The sequence below is a fragment of the Aythya ferina genome, assembly GCF_964211825.1.
Source record: "Aythya ferina genome assembly, chromosome: 8".
NCBI lineage: Eukaryota > Metazoa > Chordata > Aves > Anseriformes > Anatidae > Aythya > Aythya ferina.
The window spans coordinates 14358870-14385055 of NC_140304.1; the positions used below are offsets into that span (position 1 = coordinate 14358870).

The following is a 26186-nucleotide window of genomic DNA, read 5'->3' on the forward strand; positions in this document are numbered from 1 at the left end:
TGGAGTAAAAAGAATTAAAATAAAAAAAAAAAAGGACAAAAAGACATTAAGCAATTCCCCCAGAGCTACCTGCTGGAATAAATGCTTCCTGCTGCAAGCCCCCAGACACACGCAGTGTCCCTTGGATCTGTCCTCTCAGTGTGTGCCAGGCAGCTGTAGCCAAGCAGCTCCCCCTTTTTTTTTTCTCATGGACTTTTTGGGGCTTTTTACATCCTTCTGCCACCCAGGGGCAACTTGCACTAAGGTCACATCATCTCTCGTAGACCTTACGCTGTGTTTTGCCCAAGGAAGCAAGGCTCCTGTGAACATCCTGCTTGCCAGCTGTCGCTCCACTTCCTCCAGTGCTTCTGATGCAGTTGACCCATCTGCAGAGGGACAGGAGTCTCGGTGCTGACAGTTCCCATCGGCATGGTGGTAGCTGTGTGGTTGGAGCAGCCATCCAAGCGGCACTCCTGCTGGAGAGCGGTGGGCAGAGCTCACTGGGCTCAGTAGGCACATGCAGGGCTTCGTGCTAGCCGAAGTGTGTGGGGTTTGAGCCTGCGCCGCTGCAAGGTCCTGTTGGGGCAGACGGGGAGGCCGGGCCCAAGTCCTGTGGGCATTCAGGGACTGATGGGCATGTTTTGGCTGGCAGGGAGGTGGCTCGGTGTGGATGCAGGCAGGGGGAGAAGGCTGCAGTGAGCAGGTGACTTGGCCCTTCTTCCTTAATGCCTTGCCAAGGGCTTGCCATCTGGAGAGCTGCTGCTGCTTGCAAGAGCACCCCACTCTTCCTCTCACCCTCTCCCCTCGGCCCTGATTTGATAGTGTACGTTTTGGGCCAGGTCTCCAGAGAACTGCTTTATTTCCTCTTTTTTAGCTTCCTCCATTTAACTGGAACACGTTCCCCAGTGCCATTCATTGAGGTACTGCTGATGGACGGGGGAGCTTTGTGCACGGCAGGAGCGAGGTGCTAACAGCAAGGGGCTGCTGCTCCTGGCGATGTAGTGCTTGCTGTCTTGAAGCACTCACTGACCTGTAGCAGTAAGAAATAATGCCCCATTTGCTGGGATCCGTGAACCCCTGCGTGCCCGTGCATCAGTGGTGTGGCTGTCGCAGTGGTACCCCAGCTTTCAGGCTGGGCTGCGACCCCTCCTTTTGCTGCCTTAGTGCATGGCCTGTGGCGGCTGCTGTTACTGCGCCGTGCTTGGGGTTATTGCAAAGCAGTGTTCCAGTGACCTACAAGTGCAGTTGGTGTAAGTAAAGCTGCAGCTGTGTTTATTTATTCGTTTCTGGTTAGAGGGATGACTCTTGCAGCAGGTATTGTTCTAACCGGTGTATTCCTGCACGGTGTGACCTGTGTTGAAGAGGAGGGGGCCCTGTTGTGGCAGCGTAACCCAGTGGTGTTTCACTGGAGCTAGGAGCGGGGTTCTTGAGCTGAACACAGCACTTTGAACAGGCTGTCCCTTTCCCTGAGTGCAGGCTTGCAGAGGCTTTGGGTTAAGTTTCTTTATTTTAGAGCATGGTGAGAAGATACACTTGCCTGTTAACATCCACTTGATGATGGTTTAGCTTGTTTTATTTCAGTGCTGAATGTAACGCATACTGTGATATTCAAGCTACCCATAAAATCCACGTCTTCTGTCTAAAGAGTATTGTCCTTGCAGGAGCTTCATAACGAGTAACCCTAGGCTTCTCCGATGAGGTGTGTGGTGGCCTCTGAATAAGCTGATTTGGGTGCCGAATTGTATCGTTCCCTTCTACAGTAGGCAACCTAAAGCTTCGTGTCATTCCATCTGCCTGGAAGGTGGAGCTGCTGGGTTTGCAGCTCTGGCTGTTGCAGGCATCGTGATGCTTCCCGCTGGAGAAGAGGCTGGAGCTGCTGCTGGGCGCCCCTTGGGCTGGTGGGGAGGATGGCGGCTTTGGATGCCTTCAGCCCTCCCTGCCCCGCCTGGTGAAGGAGAGGAGGGATCATGGGGTGTGTGTTTTGGTCGGGGAAGGAGGAGAGGGGGCCTGGAGTTGCTGGGGGCTGAGGGCCCTTCATCGCTGCTCTCGGGCCTCCCAGCAGAGATCCGCTTGTGTGAGCAGACGCGTTGGAGCGAGGGGTGGTAGTAAGGAGTGGTGCTGTGGGGTGACCTGGGGCCGTGGCTCTGCCCTCAGGCCCTGGTTTCTCACTGGTCCCTACAGGAGGGAGCACTGCTGGCCCTTCTGTCTGCGCCTTGGCCGCTCGGGCTGCGGGCAGCACCTTGTGGGATGCAGTCTTACGGTTAGCCTGGGTTCGTCACCACTGCTCACAGTGCTGCCTTCAGGCCCTGTTTCCAGGCTTGTGTGGCCGCTGCTGCTCTTCCCACTTAAACTTAAGAGCTGGAGGAGCAGTTCAGGTTGTAGGCTTGGTGTCTTCCTAGACAACCAAATGCGGGGGAAATTGCTCAAGCAGTGTCTGGATATTGCATGTTTCTATTCCTCCAAGCTGTATTTGCAGCCACGCGTTCAGATCAACATCATGCTGTGAGGTATGATGGAACAAGAGCTTTTGGAGTAATGTGAGGTCTGCTTTCTTTTCTTTCTGTATTCCAGTAGGACATTTCTCAGGTTATTCACACTGGCTTCTGCACTCAAGGGGTTATTGTAAGGAACCAGAAGGCTGAGGGGTCTCTTGGGATTGTTACCCTGCTGTGGGCCACAGACCAAATTTCACTGATGGGACTCAAATCAGAGATACCCTTGAGGTACTTAGGAGTCCTGCTAGAGTTAATTTTGTCTTCCACCTGTAGGGGGAAAAAGTCACTTTCCTGAAAGTACTTAGAATGTCCCTAATAAGTCAGAGGTCTGTTTCCCATATTTTAATTTCATTGTGTTGTTGAAAGTATCTCCTAATGCTCAGCCTTAGTGAACACTTTTCTGCTTCATCTAATGCTGGTATGTGTAAGTTGACTTTGTATATTTTTTCCCCTTTCTTTGAAGGAGCTAATTAGCTTTCTTACAGCTAATGTCAGAAGGGGAGGGGAATGAATATGTGACAAATCAGTTGGGAAGACCATCTTTCAGCCCTTTGGTCTACGATAATCCTAGAAATTCTGCTATTGTGTTCTCTGCTGCACAGCCAGCCTCCTGGAGTTTGCTTTGCCGTGTCCTGCCTTGGTCGCTCCGATTTAACAAAAGCACGTGGGTGTTGCTTTGTGGCAGGCAGCTGTGCCATGTCATCCTGTTTTAAACCAGGGTTTCTTGGAGCCAGTAAGAAACCCTTGACAGACTCCAGCTTCGGTTCCTTCTGCAGTCAGTGGATGTTTGTACCAGGGCCTTTGAGCATTTGTACTCCTAGTTTGAGGTACATTTGAGCAATTGAGAGGGGTCTCTAGGGCAGTCTTTGTAGAACAGCCTCCTAATAACTAAAAATAGAAAAGTTAATCATCTGTCCCTGTGAAGAGGGGGAGAAAGAGGGATACTTGCTTGGCTCTTGCCTAGATGCTAGTTGTCTTGAAGCAGTATAAATGCTGGTAGAGGACAATGCAGTGACAAAAGTGCTGAGGAGAGAGGCTTGATCTAACCGGCTGTTCCTCGGGAGGCAGGGGGCAAGCAGGTCTGCTTTTATGAATGTCACTAAGAGTAGTCTTAAAGAATTTGTCACTTAAGAAGTGTATGAAAACAGAAGCAACTCTTTGAGCTTCAACATTCATCCGCAGTTGCTAGCAAAAAAGGGAATGTGATTTCATTTTGGATGGGAATGTGAGATTCAAGGAAGGCTATTTTTGGTATGGGTTACTGAATATAAAAAATGATTGAAAGATACAGGGTAAACCTGTAGTAAAAATCTAGGAGGGATGTTAGTTCGTGTTAATACCATCAATACGCATGAAGTTGAACCTATATGTAAAATCTTTAACTAGAAAAGAAGTGATGAAGTGCTTACTATGGATCCTTACTACTAATCCAAATTAATACAGAATACCTTAATTTAGGAGCATATCACGCAGGGTATGTAAGGGGATGAACTTCTGGAGATTTTCCCACCTGGTGCTATGTCTCCGTACTACCTTGTTGTTGAGATGTTTTTAGTTTTGAAGCATGCTGCAGGAGTGACAGGGCTTGGGGCAAAGTCAGGTGTAGGGAATTATGGCTTGCGGGGTGAGCTGAAACACCCATCTTCCTGGGTTTGACCTCAAAGACTGCAGTGACCTCTACAGCTTTAGGCTATCCCAAAAGGTATGTCCAGTATCTTTCTCATGAAGATACCAAATGCGTGCTGATGCTGTCTGGGCAACTACAGGCTATTTTGGTAGCTTCCATTGTAGCCTGCTGGGTAGAAGCGAGCATTAAAGGTGCTTGGTGTCTACCTGTAACATTTTGTTATGTATGCAGAGTTTTGGGATGCTGTCTCAAAATCAGGTAAAATTCTGCCTGCTTTGCATTGAAGATAGTTATAAAGATGTGTCTTGTGTGTAACTGTTTCTGTTAACTCCTGAAATAATTCTTTGAGGACTATGAAACTGGCAACTGCTATGCTGGAGTTGTGTTTTTCGGATGCAGCCCAGGAGTAGCTTGTGTTTGAAGAAGACCTCTGAGCCTTGAAGGACTTGGCTGCAGGAAGCCTTCTCTGCAGGGCTGATAGCACCGCTGAGCATATGGAGCTCAGATCTTCAGGCTGAAGCGGCATGATTCATGTAGTTTCCATGCTTTTCTGTCAAATGCCAAAATGCAGTGCCAAACCATTCTATTTTCCAATTTGTTCTGGGTGTGCTAGAATACTCCATGAAGCATTTGTGTGGTGGCAAGGTCCAAGCTATTGTGGCTGTGGAGTGAAATGCCAGAGCTGAGCTGGCTTCTGTGAGCGGAGCACGCGCGGGCGTTGAGCTAATGGCCTTTAATTACGCACTCACGCCGGATCTTTTCCCGGCACGATCAGTTCTTACTCAGTCTGCAGCAGAGATGCAGAAAACGCTGTCTCGGTGTAAGGCATGGCTCGGTTTAAGGCACGCCGCAGTTCTGTGGGGCCGGCGGTGTGGCTGGGGTGGGCTGGGAAGCATGCGGTATGGTGTTTTGTGGGAATGATGGGGTGAGGGAATCGCATACCTTGTCTCTGGATGTCCTTTCCAGCCTTGCCATTTTTTCCCTTGGGCTGGGGGTTGTAGCCCAGTGCTGTGGAGCCTTTTTTGCAGCCGTTGCAGCGGGTGGAGGGAGCATGGTGAGCGGCTCTGCTCTGCATGAGCTGCTCAGAGACGATCCTTTTTGAGTCTGTATCTGAGGGGTTGAGATGTATGTTTGAAATACAATGATTTTTGTAAAAATGGGCAATCCCCCAAAGCAGGACTAGCTGTAGAAGTTACAGACTTGCTCAGAAGCTTGATCCTAGCCGGTTGGTGAGTTACGGAGGCTGGAGGGGTGCGTTACAGGTTACCGAGCAGCTTGCTTCAGAGTTGGTCCCAACCTGCTGTGAGCAGAACTTCTGGGGTTTGCTGGGCTCTGCAGCTGAGCCGCACCGCCAAGCAGGCCAAGGGTTAGTTATACATGTTGGTTTTCCTCGGGACCCACTTGGCTCCAATTTGCGCTCAGAAACTTCAAGCTGCTCAGTTTCTAGAGAGGGGCAGCTCTCTCAGTAGCGTCATCTGTGCTGCTCCAGTCCTGAGCTCATGAAATGCTCCAGCCCCAAGCTGCTGGGGTCGGCTTCTCTTCCAGCTGAACGCAGACAAGAGAGCAGCTCCTACATGTCCCAGAGCACGTGAATTTTGCTGGTGGACTCTCAAGTTTTGCAGCCCATCCGGATGAAGAGCTGCATGGCTCAGCCAGGAGCTGAGTGTGGCAAGGTGACAAAGCCTCCTTCCCCTAGCTCCCTGCTGCTCACGCAGGTACTGCAAGACCTCAGGCCATCTGTGTGGATTTGTCCAGCTCTGTAGGAAATAGTGCTGGTTGTGTGGCCTGAGGTGAGAATTTAATGTCTGCATCCTTTTTTTATTTGAAATTGCTGCGTGTTAGTGCCAGAAGTATTACAAGTGCCATTTGTCCATTCAATCTTTTATCATCGTGCCTTTTTGTAGTTATGCTTGGTTTTAATCCCTGGGTAATAGGTTCCTAATTTTTCTGTAGTGCGAGCACTGCCATGGTTAGCTGAAGAGCTCTGCTGTCAGCTCCTGCAGGAAGGTGAACACAGGGAGGGCTTGTGCTTTTCTTCTTTCCTCTCAACCACGAGCAACAACCAGGTAGAGTTTATTTTTTTCCCATGTCTCTGGTAAAACAGTATTCCAGGTAACCAGTAGGCTGAGGTGGAAAGTTAACAAGCAGTGTAGGTGAGATTTCAGAGCAAACTTTAGAAAACTCAGGTGAGTGTACCAGAGCTGGTCATAATGTGTCTGCTATTCCTTGTGGGAGCATTCTCTCTCCCTTGCTTTTGTCTCTCCTCTAATAGAACCTGAACTAGGAGAAAGGGAGTAAATAAGATTTAAAAAAAACAAAATAATGCTATTCTGTGTCCCCTTTCTCCGCTCCCTTCTCTCAGCTGTTGATTCAGCCCCAAATCGACAACAGCATACTTTAAAACAAAATAAAAACCAAAACCCAACCAAAACCAAGACACCAATATTCAGGTACTAAACCATTGTAATTCTTTTTTGTTGAAGTTAACTTTTCTTTGGAGGAAAATTGAAGAGTGGTTGGTTGCTCAGTGTTGTTTTGGAATTGCTTCTGTGTGAGCATTTCCACCTGTTGGAGTGGTTAAACATTTAATGATAACTTGTGTTAAGTGTATTTGGCTTTCTTGTTAATCTATTATTGAAAAGTGACCTTTTCTTCCCCAAATGAAGAATCCCCCATACTCCCTTTGTTGCTTCCTTATCAGTGTGTGTGGGGGGATCTGGGATTTGATAGGGGAACTGAAATAGTTGCTGATGCTTCAGAGCTGCCAGGGGAAAACCAAATGGAGTTCCCCTTCAGGCATGGTGGAAAACAGCATGCTGTGCTGTGTGTTTCTGCAAGGTTGGGAGTTTTCATGGGTTTTGTAGGACTTGGGCCATCACAGATCTCACCCAGCTCCTCCTTGCTGTGTAAGAGAAAGGAGCGTGGGGTAAATGAATCTTGGCTCTGGCTGTTGTGCACCTTGGAAGCAGCGTGTGGCAGCGAGGCAGCCCAGGACAGCTGCTTTGAAAACCTGGGCTTCGTTTTGTGCTCAGTGGTGAAGCTGGTTAACAAAACTGTGCTTCCCTCAAACTGCTGTGGCCTCTAATAGTTACAGCATGGTGCGTACGGGACTGATTTTCTTAAAAGTGTATTGAATTATAATAAAGCCAAGGAATTTGTATTGCAACAAAGTGAGCTGGTTTGGGGCAACAATAAAATGGATTCTTTACTTTAGAGATACGTGAAGGGTCTGAAAGCAGGTGGCAATGAGACAGTTGGAAAGCTTGGTCCATAAATGCCAACATTTGAGTTCGTAAGAGAGAAGTGATGGTCTGGGGTATGGATTTAATTTGTCTAACTACCTGTTACACAAAGGCAGTGCCTAACAGGTGCTTAGTGATTGAACAGAAGGCTTTTGTCTTTGGGCTTCAAGCTAAAACACCAGGCAGAGTGTAACTGAACAGCTAGCAGAGCGCATCAAGCTGTACATTCTGACAAAGATGCCTGAAATAAGTTTGAACCATGTTTTGTGTTTTTTGGCTTTGGACTTACAAACTGGTCAGGAAGACGTGGCCTGAAGACAACTGCTGAGGCAAGCCAAGCAAGGAGCTGCTTCAGAATAGTCTTGAGGTGATAAAATGCAAGCTGCGCTGAGTTTGCTGACAGGCAACACGTTTTTGCAGCAGAGTGAGTCATTCTAATGCAAATTCAACATGAGCTGGTTCAGGAAAAGATAGGGATAAAAAGAGCTTATTGCCAGATGCCTGATGAGACTTGCAAATGAAGAGCCATTCGTGATCCTCTCGCAGGTATCAGTGGCCACGGTGTGTGCCCACTGGGAGTCCACAGGCACCAGCAAAGGCACTTCAGTGAAGGCAGTGCATCTTTTCTCTCAAATACTGGTATTTGGGCAGCAAGGCAGAGCAGGTTTGGTGCCCAGTGTGTCCTCTCTTGCCCTATCTCAGCCACCGTGGGTGCAGGTGTTTTATTTGGAGGTTATCTTTAGGTGGAAACAAGAAGCAGCATGCAAGTGTGAGACCAGCCTGACTAATCCCTTTGGCCTCGAGGAAGTATTGAAATAACTCCTATGCATTTTATTAAAAAATATAGTGATAATCCCTTTAGCGTGTCACAAGCTTATGAAATACAAAAGGCAGTTTGCTTTGCAGCTGCTGTTGAGATTAGCATTAAAGGTATTTGAGGACTGACTTCCAAAACAGATTGAAAAAAATTTTGGTGTAAGTTCCAGCAAAGATCTCTTTCAGCAGAAGCTCTGGGGAACTACTCAGTAGTAACAGGAATATTGAAGGCTAAGGCATCAGCATCTTCCTTCACAGTCGGCCAGGGCCAGCCACGCTGGTGGGGTGGTGTGTTTGCAGAGCATCTCTCAGCAGTGGCACTGACTTGGTGCAAAGTAATTCTCCAGGAAACAGCTGGGCCAAACTTTTTTGGGGGGGAGGGAGGAGAAGCCTTTATAATGGTGGTGTTTGCATTTCTCCTTTACCAGGCTGGTAGTTGCAGGTGGTCCCATGTGGGCAGAGCAGCGGCTGGGCAGAGCCCGTTCCTTGGAGGGGAGCGTGGGGGTGGTGGTGGCGGTGCTGGGTGTCCTGCTCTGCGGGAGCTGCGGCTGCCTCAGCTCAAAGGAAAGAAGCCTGCAGAACTGGCGGGTGTTCCTGGGTGAGCCAAGCTGTGTTATTGCCTTGGCTGGCTGCTCAGAACAGCAAAAAAGATAGCTGTGCACCTGGCAGGGCCAGCTCTGTCTTGCTGCCGTTCCTAACCTGTGAACTGAAGCATCACCGGGCTGCCTCAGCTGGTGAGGCAAGTCCAGCTTTCCTTTTGGCACCAGTGAAGATATTCTTGATGAAAGCCCTCAGAGCATCCCATTGCTTTCTGGGTGGTGCTCTGGTGCCTCGTGGCCAGTTGCTGGAGGTGATCCTGCATTTAATGCAGTCAGGTTTGGTGAAGGGGCCGCACAGTGTGTGTCTTCCCAGTGAAGCACTGAGACTCATGTGATAACTTCTTAATCCTAATGTGGATCTCAAAACCTTTCCTCGTTTGTGGTGAGGAGGTGGGACCCAGAACAACCTGAGAAACTGCTATTTTTATAGTCACCACCACTTGACATTGAGAGAGTGCATGCTTGTTTGTGCAGCCTCCCCGGCAGGGGCAAGGAGGGGCTTTCTCCTGGCTCCAGTACTTCCCGAGCCTCCATGCCAAACCCATCACAACTCTCCTCTCCAAATGCTTTTCACATGTGGCAGGGTGAATTTCAGATCCCTGCTTACAGGTAAGCAGGTATTGCTTATGTGGCAGGACACTGCTGCCAGGCAAAGTTTAAAATGCAGTGACAGGTTCTGTGTGTGTATGTGTGTATATATATATATATATATATATATATATATATATATATATATATATATATAATTTTTTTTTTTTTTCTGAAAGACTTGATCGAAGCAGGAGAAAGTGAACTGTTGACTTTTTTTATGGTATGAAAGTAGAAGAAATGCTGTTTAGCAACAGTAATTTAAATCCATAATTCAGGGGATAAACTATATGGCATTTTAGGCTGTAGGCAGCCCTTAGAGGAGCTGGCCCCACTTTCTCTACTCACTGGTGCATGAATGTGCTTTAGCATAACTTGATTATTTTGATCAGTCTATTTCTAATTTACTGTTTTTATTGCTTTCTTACAGGCAGGCAGAAGTCCTGAAGGCTGACATGACAGGTAATTGTCTTTGTTAGATGGTTGATCTAGCTAATAATACTTGATTTTTGCTTGCTTTCTTTTTATATGTTCCTTATGCTTACCATTCCTAAGAATCCTCTGGAAAGTAAAGGTTTATATGCAAATAAATACAGTCTTAACAATTGTGCCAATCTCTTTGTCTAAAATACCTGTATTGTTAAAGTTGACTTTTGAGTGCGCTAAAAAGTGTTTAGAGACAGATTGTGACCCTGTTACTCTCTATTTGGGGATGAGAGACTCCTGTCTAGACTGCCACAGGATTTGCTGTACTTTGGATTAGCAGCAGGGAAAGGATCTTGCTGGTTTTGAGGGAATTGACACTAACACGTGCCTTACAAAGTGCAGCCCGTGACTGCTACAAAATGCTATGAGCTGACTTTTAAACCATCTGTAGTTACGGCAATTGGGGATGGTTTACATTAAGGTACCAACCACGCCGTGCAAGCAGCTTGCACGATGAACCCCTGCTCCGAGTGTAGCACCTCGGCGTAGCGCATCTTGTGGCTCGGTGTGGGCCCTGTGGGAGCACGGCCTGCCTGCACCCAGCAGGCGCTGTCAGCAGAATGGTTTCCCTGGGATGATTAGCTTGTCCCTTGTGCTCCAGCAGCCACAGCACAGGTGATTTTATAAAGCATGGGAAACTGGACTGTGTAACTCTGATAGCTTGGGACAGTGTTTGCACTCACCCTGAAGTGATGAACTGCAGAAGGGGAGTTAGAAAATGGCAAGCATGCAGCTCTACTTCTCCACTGTGCTCTCCTCAACAGCAGCAGCACTGGCTCATGGACTCTCCTGTTTAGTTTTACGTGATTATTTTTTTTCCGCTATTTTTCCAGGTTCCTCTTTTTTTTTTTTTTTAAATTTATCCACTGTCAAAAAGTTCTTCTGCATGTTGAGCTGGGGAGAATCACTCCCTTCTGTCTCTTTTTTTTTTTTTTTTTTGAGCTTTCCCACTGCTGACTTTGCTCTTACCTAGTTCTCGTGTTGCAGGAGACCAATGAGTCAATCCCCAATCCCTCTGTAGTTTTTCTATTTCAAAATTGTGATGAATCTGAGGAAAAGTGGGTGTTTGGCATTGCCTGTCTTACACTGCGCTGCATTCTTTAATTTGGTAGGTCAGTGAAAAATCAGCTGTAATGACTGTAAATTCAAGTGTTACAAAAACCTTTTGTCTGTTTTTTTTTTTTTTTTTTTTTTTTTTTTGCTTAGATTCAAAGCTGGGTCCAGCAGAAGTCTGGACATCCAGACAGGCTTTACAGGACTTATACCAGAAAATGCTAGTGACCGATTTGGAGTATGCTTTAGATAAAAAAGTGGAGCAGGACCTGTAAGTACTGCAATAAACCTCTCTGTGTGTATGTGTGTAACCTGGGCTGATGAGCAGGAAATCCCAAGGCTCACAAAGTGATTTGTATCCTATGAAATAGTTGCCTTATCTCCTTTAACGTGAGAGCTGTGCTGAGGGTGAAACATAAAAATACAGTCAATTAAGAGAGTTCAATAGATGAGTATTTTACCTTTGGCAATTAGAGTGGGGTTTGGTGAGCAAGATGGAAGGGAATGAGGAAAGAAACATCAGTCTTCTGTGCTGTCAAGGAAGGGCTGAAGCTGTAAGTTTCCAGAAAGGAGGAAAACTGCCTGCTGCAGTCGCCAGGAGCTTTGAACAAGATCTAGCAGAGGCTGAATAGCAGTTAGAGCCCCTCACTGTAAGCTCTCTGAGGTGTATTTGGGTGAAAGGGGAAGGAAGAGGGAGGAGCATCAAGAGAGGACTTTACCAGACACTCATGAGAAGCACTTTATGGATCCAGGGAAGATTGTGCTGGGTTTTCTCCATGCTCCAAGTCCAGTCCTTGTTATCGAAGAGGCAGACATAGGCTGTAACAGGTAGCTGAGAAAGGCCCGTGGTTCTTCCAGGGCTCTGAGGCTGGCAGGATGAGTAGACTGTCAAAAATTGTCTTGTCCATGCCTGTATCTGCTGTGTGACTTCTACCTCAGATTTCTACACCTCACATTTTGTTTTAAGAGGAGAGAGCTGTGCTGCCTAAAACAAAGCAATTACAAGCAAATATTTATGGTGTTGCAGTGTTAGCTATACAGTATCAGGATTGGTTTCTGTAGTAATGAGAGGTGGGAAATGGTAATTCTTCCATATTTAACATTATTTATTATCTGAATGATGTCTGAATTTGAATATACTCCATTTTCGTGTTTGATGCTATGTGATTAAACAGTTTTCCAGTTTCTTACACTTGCGAAACAACAAGGAAAATGATTCTTTTGTTTGCAGTTGGAATCATGCCTTTAAAAATCAGATCACGACGCTACAGGGTCAGGCAAAAAATAGAGCAAATCCAAATCGGAGCGAAGTTCAGGCAAACCTTTCTCTGTTCTTAGAGGCAGCTAGTGGCTTCTACACACAGGTGAGTTGCAAAAAATCTATTGGTTGTGGTACATTCATGTAGTCTGTAGGCAAGCATGCTTCAGCCTATGCTAAAGTGCATGTGGGTCCTTCACAAAGCTTTGACTGTCCTCTGTTGGTCTCCTGTGCTGCTCCAGCAACTGCTAGTTCCAAAATGTGGATGCACTGTGAGGATTTGTGTGATGGTGTAATGTTTTGTGCTTTGTTCTGTGTCCCTTCCTTGTTACGCACCAATCATAAGCATTGAGTTCATGTTTCCCAAGAGCTATCTACAATAAATACAGCTTTTCTTTTTTATTTTGAATTATATTGCAACCTAACTTAATGCCTTCCACAGCTGTGGATTTAAGTAGGGTGGTTATCCCCAAGAATATTGCTTTGCATTTAACAACATGTAATGTCTTGCTGTTCTTCTGATCAGGGCTTCTAAGCTTACAAGCACATCTTCAGTCTCAATTTTGTTTTTATCAAAAATAATCTGGAAGTGCAAACTTCAGATATAGGAGCTCTTCTTCCCATTATGCAAAGATGTATTGATGAGTGCTCTTCAGCTAAGTATCTTCTGTGAGTTTTCAGTTCACTTCAAAATCACGTTCATGTACTTACTCATTACTGCTGTTTCTTTGTCTGTAGTCTTTCCAATGCTCGATTTCAGTTTGCACTGGATTTAGGTTACATGTGCAATAAGTCGTTCTTCATCAGTTCTGAGTTTCATTCTGAATGTGTACAAGTCAACACTTTTTTTTTTAGAATCTGTGATTTTATTTCTTTTTTTCCCTTGGGCATTGCTTTTTGGAATGCTTCTGATTTAAAGCAGCCAGTTTGACAGGCTGTGGTGTGACTGCCAAGGGTTTTCTGCCATCTACGCCATTTGTCTTGCACAAGTCTTTCTTCCCTGCATTGTTTCAGGAAACTTTGCTCTTGTGCGTGACACCACAGTCTAGGTTGTCTTTCTCCATTTGTGATGTTAATCGTTCCATTTTTAGTCTAAAGACTTTCCTCAGCCATTATACCCGCTCTCCAACAGCGAGGCCTTTGTAAATGACAGTTCTGAAGGAGAACACGAATTCTTGTGATTCAGCGTGTTGGAAGATGTCAAGTTTCTCTTTTATCCCACTTTTATCTGTGACGTCCCTCTTGCTTGGAGATTTTTATCTACTGTATAAAAGACGGAGTAGAAGGGGAAGGAGATCTAACACAAATCTTTTTCTGCAGCAAACAAGAACCCTGTGTTGAGTCTTTAGCTGTTGGTAGTGCACATCTCAGCCCTGGGTTTTCTGAGAGCCTTTATCTAGAAGTGGGACTCTGCCACAGGTCTATTTCATGTAGAGATTGAGTGTGTTCCCAGCGGCAAAAGTCTGTCAATTTTTACTTGAAGTTTTAACCCTGTAACACAGTAGAACAAACTTTTCATTTCTAGACTGGAGTCCATTAGGAAGAACTTCAAAAGTGCTAATTAGAATGGCAAAGTTCAGCTTTTCCTTGAATCAGCTTTTGAGATATTTGATTAAGTAGCTGCTGCCTAGTTCTCTGAGCCTCAGCATTAGCTTCACACAAATAATTACTGATTTGGCAGCCCATCCAGTGGGACAACTCAGTCACTTTTGCCTTGTATTGCCTATAAACTTGGTTTTGTTCACACTTCTCCCTGAAGCTGAAGTCAGGGTAGTGCTATTTCTGATGTTGAAACAAACTACAGAAGAAGAACGGCATTTCTTTCTGTTATTTCCAGAGAATGGTGTGTCTTCATGTAGGTATAAAGATTGTTTTCCCCTGAAGTGACCTATTTTAAAAATATATTCAAGATTTTGAGACCTCTGATAATCAATCTCCCCTGATGCTTGGTAATTTGAATAGTGTGGGGATTGAGATGCCTACTGATCTGAGATGCACAGCTTCAGTAAAAAATATCTTCAGGGTTCTGGGAAGAATAAAGCAATATGAAACTTCATGTCTTCCGTATAGATAATGTAATTCTTAAGTCTCTCTTTCAGTAACATAGGCTTGTTCACTTCAAATATGTTTAACTAATCCATGTCTCTGAGTGATCTGTGCTGGTTTTGTCTGCTGTTTCAATGCTTTTCTGATTACTGTCTCTAACTGCTACTAAACTAGACCCACTTTTCTAGTTATTACAGGAATTGTGCACAGTTTTTAATGTAGACTTGCCATGTCGCGTGAAGTCTTCCCAGCTGGGAATCATTAGCAATAAACAGACGCACACCAGCGCCATAGTGAAGCCGCAGTCCAGCTCCTGCTCTTACATCTGCCAGCACTGCCTTGTCCACCTTGGAGATATTGGTGAGTTTCTTAAGCAAAAGGAGTTGGAGCATTGAATTCTACCTCAGTGTTCAGCCTTCACAAGGAAGAGTATGTACGTTCCCTGTGCAACTGCTAGACCAACTGTGCTCCAAATTAGCAGCTGATGGTGTATTTGGTTGCTGCAGGGGGAAAGTCTGGAAAGCAATGCTGTTAGACTTTTCTGATGTGTTACACAGTAATGCATGGAGACAGTTAAGCGTAGCTTTCTAGTGATTTGCTGGAATCTTGTGTTTCAGCATACTAATCACATAGTCATGTTATAGCTGGTAGGCACAGTGAAATGTTGAAACCAGTAACTATTACAAAAACTTGTTGCAGCAGGCTAGCATACTTCTCCATTTCAGAACGATACTTTTAAATCTCTTGTATATAAAGAAGATAGTTAGATCCAGCCTTTTACAAGTGAGACTTTGATTTTTACATTAATTTCAACAGGCTTATTCCTTTAGAGTAGAGCTATGTGTTGTTGTAGGAAGTGCTATTTTTGCAGTAACCTCCAATTATTTATGTAGTAACCTAAAAGTAGATCTAGTTGTTGATTGTGTGGAGAAGTAGGAAAAAATATTTGAAGCTCTCTGGATGTGTTGCTGCTGGCACAGCAACTTTCTGAATAAAAAATAATGAGCCATGACAAGAGGAAAGACCTGAGGAAAAATGATCGCCTTAAAATTCTACCTGTTGAATCTTTGTGCTGTTCAGTCTAATTGTATGTTCTTGTGCTCATTTCCGAAATGATAGCAAAATGCTCTTCGGGTAAAACTGGTTTGTATTAAAGTAATTGCAAGAAAGTTGCTTTTTTGGTCTCAATTTCAATTGTTGTTGCTGTTTTTAGCTCGATATAGGAATCAGACCAGCCAGGCAGAGTCTTACTACAGACATGCAGCTCAGCTTGTCCCTTCTAATGGTAAGTCTGGGATACCATTTAGGTTTATAATTCAAAAGGAAGATTTGGAGTATCTGCTTCTCTTATGTGGTGATTTGGAACTTGAGAGGTTGTATAAGACCTTCCCCTAATACCCAAAGCAATTGAGTAACAAAGCCCGATCCACCAGGAAGTCATTTAAATAATAGCTGTTTGTCTGATCTTTGTGAATTTTCTCCTTTATGAGTATTTAATAACAAAGAAGGTAATGTGCAGCTTCACTCCAAGACTTCTACTGCTACGTTACACTGTTTAACACGTATATTCTATAAGGGACAGTTAATGAATACTTGTCTACCAGTGGCATACTTTTCTTTCATTGCTTGTTCACACTCCCATTTGTAAAGTTGGGGAGCTAAAATTGTACTTCTCAAGTTACTCATGCAAGTTAAGAGCTTCATTAGTTTTGGAATGAAGCATTTTAGTTATTGGGTTATGGTGGCCTGAAACTTAGGGATGGTGTGAAGGATGAATTATTTTTGAGCCAGGCTGGTGAAACCAGTACTTAATTTTTTTTAGCAGTGTTTTAACCAAACAGTTCTCCATATTCTAACTAGCAAAAATTTTACGCCATAGGTGGAAAAAAACAACTCTTGATTTGCCTCAAGAGGTAAAACTGGATTAGATCTTTTCCAGATAGGGGATGATAAATATGGTTATGGGAAAAGCCTAGTTTGAAAGTATCTTGTTTAGACAAAAGTCTTGCAGCATGATTGTTGCCTTGTTTTAATGATATGCTTAAAAATCTGTATCACGAGTTTCAAAGCTTTTTCTTTTGATTGGTACTGATAATGAGGCTGGAGTAAAAAGGTTAGTAGATAAATCTGAATGTTGTCTACTAAAGATCTTATGGCTTTGTGTTCCCTTTTTAAAGTGAGCAGACTTCAGCTTAAACCTAGCACATTCCACTCAATAACAGCTTGTTGGAGGACAAATTTCCTTTCTCTCCTTTAGGTCAGCCTTATAATCAGTTGGCTATTCTAGCCTCTTCCAAAGGAGACCACTTGACCACGATTTTCTACTACTGCAGAAGTATTGCTGTGAAGTTTCCTTTCCCAGCTGCCTCCACTAACCTACAAAAAGCACTTTCTAAAGCACTGGAAAGGTAAGACTAGGCATGAGGTAATTCTACTCAGATAGGATGGAGGAGATTGCCTCTAAATGTAACTCCCTTGCCAGAAGTTGTTTTTATTGTTGTTTTATTTGGAAGTGGAGACTGAGCACAAGTTCCTTAACCCTTTTCCTCATCAGAGTATCCTTATGCATGTTTAGAACAATTTGTCTGGGATGCACTTGAGTGTGAATAGTGAGTGCAGGAAAAAGGCGTTGTGCCAATATGAAAAAGCAGTCTTGCACGGGCATTCCTCCTTTCTTAAACTTCACAGAGAAAGTTTATAATGTTATGTGCAGTTGTCTAATTCCAAAGACTAAAGCCAGGTCCTTATTTTCTGAATGTAGTCGTGATGAGGTGAAGACCCGATGGAGTGTGTCTGACTTCATCAAGGCATTTATTAAATTCCATGGCCATGTGTACCTGAGTAAGAGTTTGGAGAAGCTGAGCCCTCTTCGAGAGAAGCTGGAAGAACAGTTCAAGGTTAGTTCTAACAATGTTTTAATTGGTATATTGAAGAGAATGTTTTTAGCAGCAGAGTTCTGAAATTACAGTCCAGTGATAACTTTTTCACATGCTAAAATATGGAAAATTCAAGTAGTCAGTTAGGGAAGGTTTGTATCACAGCTAATAACAGATGGTTCTGTTGACTTCTTCAAATAGTAGTTTTTTTTTCCCTTTTGAGACGTGGCGTGTTGTTGGTGGAGATACAGGAGAAATCAATGACCACAACTGCTCTTTACTTTTTAACCTGGATGATTCTTTGATGCCTGTGAAAAGCCCTCAGTTCATCTGGAAAGTCTTGGCTTAGTTGCCTGAAGACTTCTGAGTGCTTGATTTCTGGATGGTGTTCCATCACTCCCACTGGTTATTAAGATGGCTTTTAATCTTCCTCACACAACTTGCCTCTCCTACCAGTGGTTTGCCTCTAAAAGCAGTGTACTAGTACAACCTTAATTTGTGTGTAGACTAGAACTATTCAGAACATGTTTCCTCTGGAAAATCCAGGAGTATCCATTAATTATGCAGCCAGCTCATTAAGTTGGACAGTATAGCAAAGACTGCAACAAAGCGAACTTAAGGTATTTATCCAAGGTAGTACAATTTCAAAGTGGACATAATATTAACTGTTAGTCGCCTCCTGGAAGCAGTTTCTTCAATGTCATTCATTGTGGAGAATGAGCAGATATTATGGATAGGTTTGACAGAGCAAATAGAGTATGCTTTTAGAAGTTAAGAAAGAGGGAGCAGATTTTAGCAATGTAAGGAAATACAGATAGTCTTTACAGTGTCAATTTACATTGAATTTTTGCATTTAATTGGGCTGCTAGAGCTAGGTCCAAACAGTCACTGAAATAAAAACAGAGAAATGGAACTTGTGAATTATATGAGCTTTGAATGTGAACTGCTTGAATGCTGGGAATTTTCTAAATTAAATAATTGTATCTCTTTGTGTGTTGTGTTGGCTGTTGAGCAAGTATTGCTTTTTCCATAATGCCTATAATCAATAATTATGAGCATTGCTCAGGCATGTGGAATAGCCTTTTCTTTAACTGATCCACAGTGTTAAAATAGAGCCCTGCTCTAATTGAGACCTGCTTTGTTGCTTAGATTACTTTTATTTACATTGTGCAACAGAGAGCTTAATTTACTAGAGAGCAACTCTTCTGACTTAGATGTGTTGAATGTGGATGTGAAATTGCCTGTGTGGTGGATAACCACTTCAGCTGCGTGGCTGATGGCAACTTTGAATGAGGAGACAGGTCCTAGGTAGGAGAGTTCAGCCAGGCCCCCAGCTCTGCTCCTGGTGGCACTGGCAGTTGTTGACTGCTGTGTGCTTCAGGCCTGTAACTGAAAGTGGAAGTTGAAAAGGAAGCTCAGACCTCTTTCTGATGCTTACACTGGTTGGTCAATTTGCCTGCCTGCCTGTGTATCTGAACAGAATGCCTAGGTTGTGGTTTAGGATATCTCTTTTTCCTGCTTTGAGAAAGATGTCTTACAATGTAGCTGCTAAAGTGCATCAGTAAATAGCTTGTGCTATTTCAGTTAACCACAGCACTCCATGACCCATGAAGTTAGATGTGGAATTAGTCTTTAATATATAACCACAGTGTAGTTAAATTTTCCTGGGGTGTTTTTTCTTCTGAAATGTCACCCTATCTCTGCTTTTTCATGGAAAGGCTGAAAACCGCAGTGGACGTGCATGCCCTTGCAATTCTTGCAGTTGCATTGCAATGCTGTAATTGCACGTTAAAGGCACGCGTTCTCTGAGAGAGAGCCATTCCCAAGGGAGTGCTGATTTGTTGTGTGTATGACTTGGTGTACCAGCAAAAACCTTGGGCTTAACAGCAGGCATCTGCCTGTGTCCTGCTGGGAAAGCTGAGTGCTGAGCTATTAGGGATGACCTGAAAGCAATCTAGAACGGGTGTTGCCTTGAGGGCAGGAACATTAATCAAGCAGTGCAGTAGAGGCTACTAATCCTTCTAAGGGTGTGCTTTGCCATGTAAAAATGAATGCTCTGTATGTATGTCTTTGTTGCAGAGGTTGTTATTCCAAAAGGCCTTCAATTCTCAGCAGTTGGTACATATTACTGTTATCAATCTGTTCCAACTGCATCACCTGCGAGACTTCAGCAATGAAACAGAGCAGCACAGTTACAGCCAGGATGAGCAGCTCTGCTGGACACAGTTGCTGGCTCTCTTCAGTAAGTATGAGAATTTATTTATTCTTATATTTCTAGATTGGTTTTATGTGGAATCCGTTAGTGATTTGCTATCATATGTTAAGACAAGATGGTTGTGCAGTCATTTATGTCTAGCAGTGTTAATGACCACTGGATTTGTGCCCCCCCCTGTTTGAAACCTTACAGAGCTCTATATATTTTCCCTGTTTCTGAAGTACCAATATATGTCCATTGAAGGTCCATTCTGAAGGACCTGGGTGCTCAGTTGGATCTGACTTGTCTGTGGGTAGTACCATGTTTGTAGGGCTGCTCTGCAGCTGTCTGCAGTGTGGTGTGAGTTGTTTCTCACACTTTGATGGGAGGCAGTTCTAACTTGCCAGGACTGAGGGTGAAATGGTGCCGATAGGCTCTGGGCCTTGGCTGCTTCTGTGCCCTTGATAATATCAGGTAGGAGTGCAGAGCATTTTAGGCTTCCTATAATGTTGATTCCCTTGATCTGAAAGGGATTATGCTTAGCTTGGCTTTGCTCATAAATACCTAAATTTCTGCATACCAGAACTTCACGAACTCCAGACTGGAATCTGGAGAAAGCACTGTGTTCATACTTGCCTGGTACTGTTTCTCAGCGTGTGTGCTCTAACGGGCCTGCCTGCAGAGCTAACTCCATTTGTGTGCCTCCTGACCTAGGGAAGTGAATAAAATGCAGACAAATGGTTGACCACTTAAAAAAAAAAAAAAAATGAATAGTATTTTCTGATCTGATTGTTATGGGCTTGTGTCACTAGGTTTTGTTAGTTTGTCAAAAGGATTTACCATAATGCTTAGAGGAAGAAAAAGGGGAAAAAAAATGTTTAATTGTAGAAAAATATATAGTGAGGGGGGGGGAAGAAGGAAGATGCTCTGATCTGGCAGAGGATTTGTTAAGATGAAGTAATTGTACTACTTAAAGAACTAGCTCTTTAAGTATGCTTTTTTTCTGGGACCTGGATTTGTTTGAGGTTATTTGGCCAATTTTAAAGTATTGCTCCTGCACTGATTTTTGTTTTCCCTGTGCTCTGTTTCCAGTGTCCTTTCTTGGAGTTCTGTGCAAGTGCCCTTTACAAAATGACTATCAGGAAGACTCTGGGGCTGCATATCCTCTTCCAGCTGTGAAGGTTTCAATGGACTGGCTGAAACTTAGGCCCAGTGTTTTCCAGGAGGCAGTAGTTGATGAAAGACGGTAGTGAGTGTTAATCTTTCTTTTGATACATTTAGTTGCATAAGGTAATAATGACTGATGATACACAAATTGGTAGTAGGAAAGCTGATCACATAACTGATCAAAAATCCCAGAGAATGTGCATGTGCTAAAACGTTCATAAATGTGATCGTGAAACTTTTTTGTGCTATATCAGCAAATTCACTGCTTTAATTGGCCTTAGGTTTGCTTGTAACTTTTAAGTTAATAAGATCAGAGGATCCACTTTAATGTCTGACTTGAGTGTAACTACTTAGTAGAGCCTTAGTCAAGTCTGTTGTAATGATTTCTCAGATTTATTGAGGTGGCAGGAAAAAACTTGCCTTAATTTCTTGCAGTAAGTCATCAGCTTGGGCAGAGCTGGAATCCAAAATTTTACTGGCTCATGATCGTGGAATTAAGTTGAATTTTGTAGGGAAGAAATGTCAGTACAGACATTTCTGTTCTGGGTTGTTGCTCTGATTTTTCACTTCTACCTCTAATCTCATAAATTTATGCTTAAACAGTTGAAAATGAGTTCAATTTATAGCTAGCCGGTTAACTTTTCATGAATTGTAGCAGTTCAGTAAAGTATTTCTGGCCTGTTAGGTATTTCTTCAGATTGGAACAACTGCTACTGACACAGCTGGATGGGTATTTTTCCTAGGATGGCCACTGTAAGGAAAATAGTGTGAAAGCAGCTTAGCTGATCTTGTGTGATTTGCCACGGTGCTTCCAGCTCTCTCAAGGTGGTCTGTGCTATAAGATGTGATTCTGGCCATGGCTTGCGCTTCCTGTACATTGATGTCTGGGGAGCAGGGGTACCTGTAAACTTGGTTTGTGGAAATGCTGAACAAGTGTTGAGACTTGTGGTCATGTACAGAACGTTAAGTCCTAGAGCTTCAGGAGCTTCTGCAGTTCGCAAAGGCAACACTAAGGAAAATAAAAGTTAACAAATTGTTATCAGAAGGTAATAAGGTAGTAAGTATTGCTGTATATGTATTCTAAAGGAAGGCTTTATCCCACTATTTTAACGGTGAAGATTATTCAAGACTCTTCAATGTAAAGTAGTCCTTGCAGATTGATGCATGTAGTATTTTATGGAGCACCAAAATGAATACTCAGGTGTAAACATGTTTTGAGTTAGCCAGAGTAGATCCCTCTACCCAGAGCGGTAACAGGTTCTCTTTAAAGATGCCACTTGTATTTATCACATCACAGATTTAAAAATCAATATTTTATATTGTACAATATTATAAATAACAATATTCTCTAATAATGCCAGGTATGTGTTGTTTAAAGGAGCTGTGAAGTGGGCAACAAATAGCTGTAATGTGTACAGCTGAACTTAAAGTGAAGTACTGCTAAGATTCATCAAAATGGGCTCTAGTTAGTAGTCATTCCATTCATTGGCCCCAAAAAGTTAAGATGACATCTGTCTTCCCCATTATTGGTGAGAATTAGTTTTCCTTCTAGTTCCATTGTAAAATCCTTATGAAAGGCATTGTTTGGCTGCAGGTCACACAAGCACGCGTGCCATTATTGGCCTCTGAATAAACTGATGTCTGTTTTATATTACTTGAAGTCTTCCTTACTCCGAGTTCATAGGTAGTTGTGTTCTCAGACCAAGAAATAATCCTTACTCCTTTCTAAACTTTCAGTTGTCCCTGTTCTGTGCTTATTGTTCTCCTGTGGAGAACTAACCCTACTCCATACAGACTGAGCATCTGAAATGGGAAAGAAAGGTGCTTATCTAGAATGGCAGATGAATCTGAAAGCAAGAACTGAGGACAGAAGTCAAAATATCAACACTAGTGTGTGTGTTGGAAATGAATTTTCCAAACTTTCCCTGGGGCAGCCACACTGGATCTAGATTTTTTTTTACATGTGTTACTACATCACTCTACTTTAGAGATCTTTTACTACAAAAATCTTTTTTTCAAATGTACTAGAAGATTAGAATTTACTGTAGATTGCAACAGACTTGTACCCTCCCTTTTTTCGTTTTGTTTTTTGTCAGTCACAGGGAGGAAGGAGTTATTGCTTATTTTAGCATACAGAATATACAGTATATAAACATTGTGTTTACTGTCCCTGCAGCTGTGCAGGGAAGTGGCTAACCTCAGGCTCTCAGGTGCATGCTGCATTCTTCGGTCCAGGTGTTAGATGATGGCTGAAAGCCTGGCTGAGGGAAGACAAAGATTCATTTTGCTAATAAGGAGCACAGTGGACACCTGTGCCTGCTATTTCCACTTTAAGAAATAGTTTATTTGTTGCCTTCAGTGACTTGATGCCCAACACTAAAGCAGAGAAGGATGCTTAGAGTTTTAGGCTGTAGCTTTTAAAAAAAAAAAAAAAAAAAAAAAAGCAGCCTGTTGGTGGTAGTTAAATGTTAACTGCCTATACAGTGATTATTGTGATTTTTAAATGATTTGCTCCAGGGCCTTTGTAAAGGATTTCTAGTCATTGTTTGCACTGCTATTGCTGGTGCAAGACTGGGTTACTGCCAGCTAACCTTCACTTTAATCTCCTTACTCAGTGCAACTATTACTTAGACCTTCTTGTCTTTCTGGTGTCTGTTCCAGTGCCACAGAGCTTTGCTAATGTCAGTGGAACCAGAAGTACATCTGTATCTCGGTGATTTGTTCTGCTTCCAAACTGTTTCCTTTACTTTGTCACTGAGAGTAGGCAGCTTTAGACTGAAAAACATTGATTGCAAACGACTTCAGAGTGTTCTCAACTTCTGCTCATGCAATGTTTTTGTCTAGTAAAATTCATGGTAAATTTCCTGAGTTGCTGGATTATAAGCAACTCATACTGTGAGCGTCTGGCTTCCTGGGTAACTTTGCAATGACTTCTTAAAAATACTAGGTTCTTCAAGTCAGTCTTATTTTCCTTGATGCTTGAGGGAAAAACCTTTTATTGGGAATCAAAGGACTAATGCAAGCTGTGGCTGTGTAGTAGATTTCAGTGTTTTCTTGGTAAGGTGAGTAAGTTTCAGGTTTTGTGGTTTTCACTTAGTTTCTTTTCTGATTGCAGCATATGGCCATGGCTGATTTCTCTTCTAAACAGCTTCCAGCCTCATGAAGAAGATCTGTCCAATAATAATGGTAAGGATGCTTCTGGTCTGTGCTGTGAGAAGGGCTGGCTCATTTGGAAAGCTTTAAACTAGATCCGAAGGGGGATGTGGCTGTAGCTGGGCTTGCACTGGCGGGGCAGCTCTCTAGCACTGATGCAGACTTGAAGGCTTCCCTCCCCCCTGGGGTGAAATTGGTGTGCTCAGCTTGCTCCCTGAAGTGCCTGGACACCAATGCATGCAGCATGGGGAATAAGCAGGAGGAGTTAGAAATCCACGTTTGGTCAGGAGGTCTGGTGGCAATTACAGAGTAATTCAGATACATTGCAGGTAAAACTAACACTAGAGACAATGGAGACCCACTGATGAATGAGATGGGTGCCTTGGTGACAGAAGATGAAGAGAAGGCAGAGTTACTTCTTTGTCTCTGTCTGTAATGCTGGAGGCTGTCCTGAGGAGCCCCCTGTACCTCTGGGGTCCCAGAGGAAGTCAGGATAAAGGAGGAGTTTGCCTTAGTTGATGAGGACTGGGTTAAGGACTGATTAAGCAAGCTGGACATCCGTAAGTCCATGGGTCCTGATAGGATGCACCCGTGGGTACTGAGGGAGCTGGTAGAAGTCATTGCTAGGCCACTCTCCATCATATTTGGTAAGTCATGGGGAACAGGAGAGGTGTCGGGACAGGAGGAAAGCAAACATCACTCTAGCCTTCAAAAAGGGCAACAAGGAGGACCCAGGTAACTATAGACCAGTCAGCCTCACCTCCACCCCTGGAAAAGTGATGGAATGACTTATCCTTGGGGTTGTTTCTAGGTATATCAAGGATAAGAGGGGTCATTAGGAGCAGTCAGCATGGCTTCACCAAGGGAGAGTTGTGCTTGACCAACCTGATAGCCTTTTATGAGGATATAACCAGGTACATAAATGACGGGAAAGCTGTGAACATGGTCTAGCTTGATTTCAGTAAAGCTTTTGACATCATCACCCATAGCATCCTTGCAGCTAAACGAGGAAGTGTGGTCTAAGGTAGCGAGGTGGGCTGTGAACTGGCTGAAGGGAAGAAGCCAGAGAGTTGTGGTCAATGGGACAGAGTCTAGTTGGAGGCCTGGATCTAGTGGAATCCCTGAAGTGTCGGTGATGGGACCAGTATTATTTAATATATTCATCAACAGCTTAGATGAGGAAATAGTGTGCTGTCAGCAAGTTTGCTGATGACACTAAACTGGGAGGAGTGGATGACACACCAGAAGGCTGTGCTGCCATCCAGTGGGACCTAGACAGGCTGGAGAGTTGGGTGGGGAGAAATTTAATGAAATATAACAAGAGCAAGTATAGAGTCCCGCATCAGGGCAAGAACAGCTCCAGGCACCAGTATAAGCTGGGGACTGGACTGCTGTAGAGCAGCACAGGGGAGAGGGACCTGGGTGTCCTGGTGGACAGCGGGATGACCATGAGCCAGCACTGTGACCTTGTGGCCAAGAAGGCCAATGGCATCCTGGGGTGTATCAGAAGTGGGGGGGGTGGTTAGCAGTGGGGAGGAGAACCTCTCTCAGCCTCTACTCTGCCCTGGTGAGACTGCATTTGGAGTATTGTGTCCAGTTCTGGGCCCCTCAGTTCAAGAAGGACAGGGAACTGCTTGAGAGAGTCCAGTGCAGAGCCCTGAGGAAGATGGAGTGGAGCATCTCCCTTATAAGAAAAGGCTGAGGGAGCTGGGTCTCTTTAGATTGGAGGAGACCGAGGGGTGACTTCATTAATGTTTATAAATATGTTAAGTGTGAGTGTCAGGAGGATGGAGCCAGGTGCTTCTCTGTGACACCCAATGATAGGACAAGGTGCAATGGGTGCAAGATGGAACACAGGAGGGTCCTCTTAAATATGAGATGAAAATTCTTCACGGTGAGGGTGACAGAACGCTGGAACAGACTGCCCACATGGGTTGTGGAGTCTCATTCTTTGGAGACACTCAAAACCTGCCTGGACACGTTCCTGTGTGACCTGATCTAGGTGTTCCTGCTCGGGCAGGGGGATTGGACTTAGATGATCTTTCAAGGTCCCTTCCAATCCCTAACTTTCTGTGATTCTGTGACTGGGAATGATACGTGCTTTTTGTGATGTTGTGGGAAATTGCAGTTGAAAGGCAAACATGCAATAAGTTGTCTTCTAGTATTAGTGCACACTAATGCTTTGCAAATGCTTCTTTCTTGTGCTGAGCGGACTTGCTCTGCTTTCTCCTTCTTGAGCTCCTCAGCTTGTAGGGCAGACAAGTATAGTGGACATGTTAGTTGAAGGCTTTACTGTATATAGTTACCTTGCTGGGGTGTGAATTTGTGTCTGTAGTTAGTGTTAATGCTGTTTTTATTTTTATTGTCTATTCACCAGCAACCCCCCTTCCAGAAGAATTTGAGTTGCAGGGATTCTTGGCTCTGAGACCCTCATTCAGGTAGGTGACAGCTGAAGGAAACTGCCTCCTTGCTAGTGTCACTGCTTTGATAGCCACTCCCCTGTTGTGGTTACTTTCTTTATGAACACGTGCTGCTATATGGATTGATGCAGCTATCATCTTGGGACTGTAATAGGTAACGTAGGATTTCATCTGCATTCTGAAGAGG

General features: G+C 43.9%; 1 protein-coding gene across 6 annotated transcripts in view; it reads left to right on the top strand.

Annotated features, from left to right (window-relative positions):
• SMG7 (SMG7 nonsense mediated mRNA decay factor) overlaps positions 1 to 26186 on the top strand; it is a 47454-nt gene that overhangs the window by 4346 nt on the left and 16922 nt on the right. For 5 of the 6 annotated variants that reach the window (XM_084527051.1, XM_084527052.1, XM_084527054.1 and 2 more), the window contains exons 2-12: positions 9777 to 9808; positions 11039 to 11156; positions 12117 to 12249; positions 14378 to 14549; positions 15403 to 15474; positions 16447 to 16597; positions 16951 to 17086; positions 19145 to 19307; positions 20352 to 20508; positions 23542 to 23612; positions 25957 to 26017. In XM_084527051.1, the coding sequence (XP_084383177.1) occupies positions 9777 to 9808; positions 11039 to 11156; positions 12117 to 12249; positions 14378 to 14549; positions 15403 to 15474; positions 16447 to 16597; positions 16951 to 17086; positions 19145 to 19307; positions 20352 to 20508; positions 23542 to 23612; positions 25957 to 26017 (1266 nt within the window). The remainder of the gene's footprint in view (positions 1 to 9776; positions 9809 to 11038; positions 11157 to 12116; positions 12250 to 14377; positions 14550 to 15402; positions 15475 to 16446; positions 16598 to 16950; positions 17087 to 19144; positions 19308 to 20351; positions 20509 to 23541; positions 23613 to 25956; positions 26018 to 26186) is intronic. The other variant, XM_084527053.1, reaches the window with a different exon arrangement.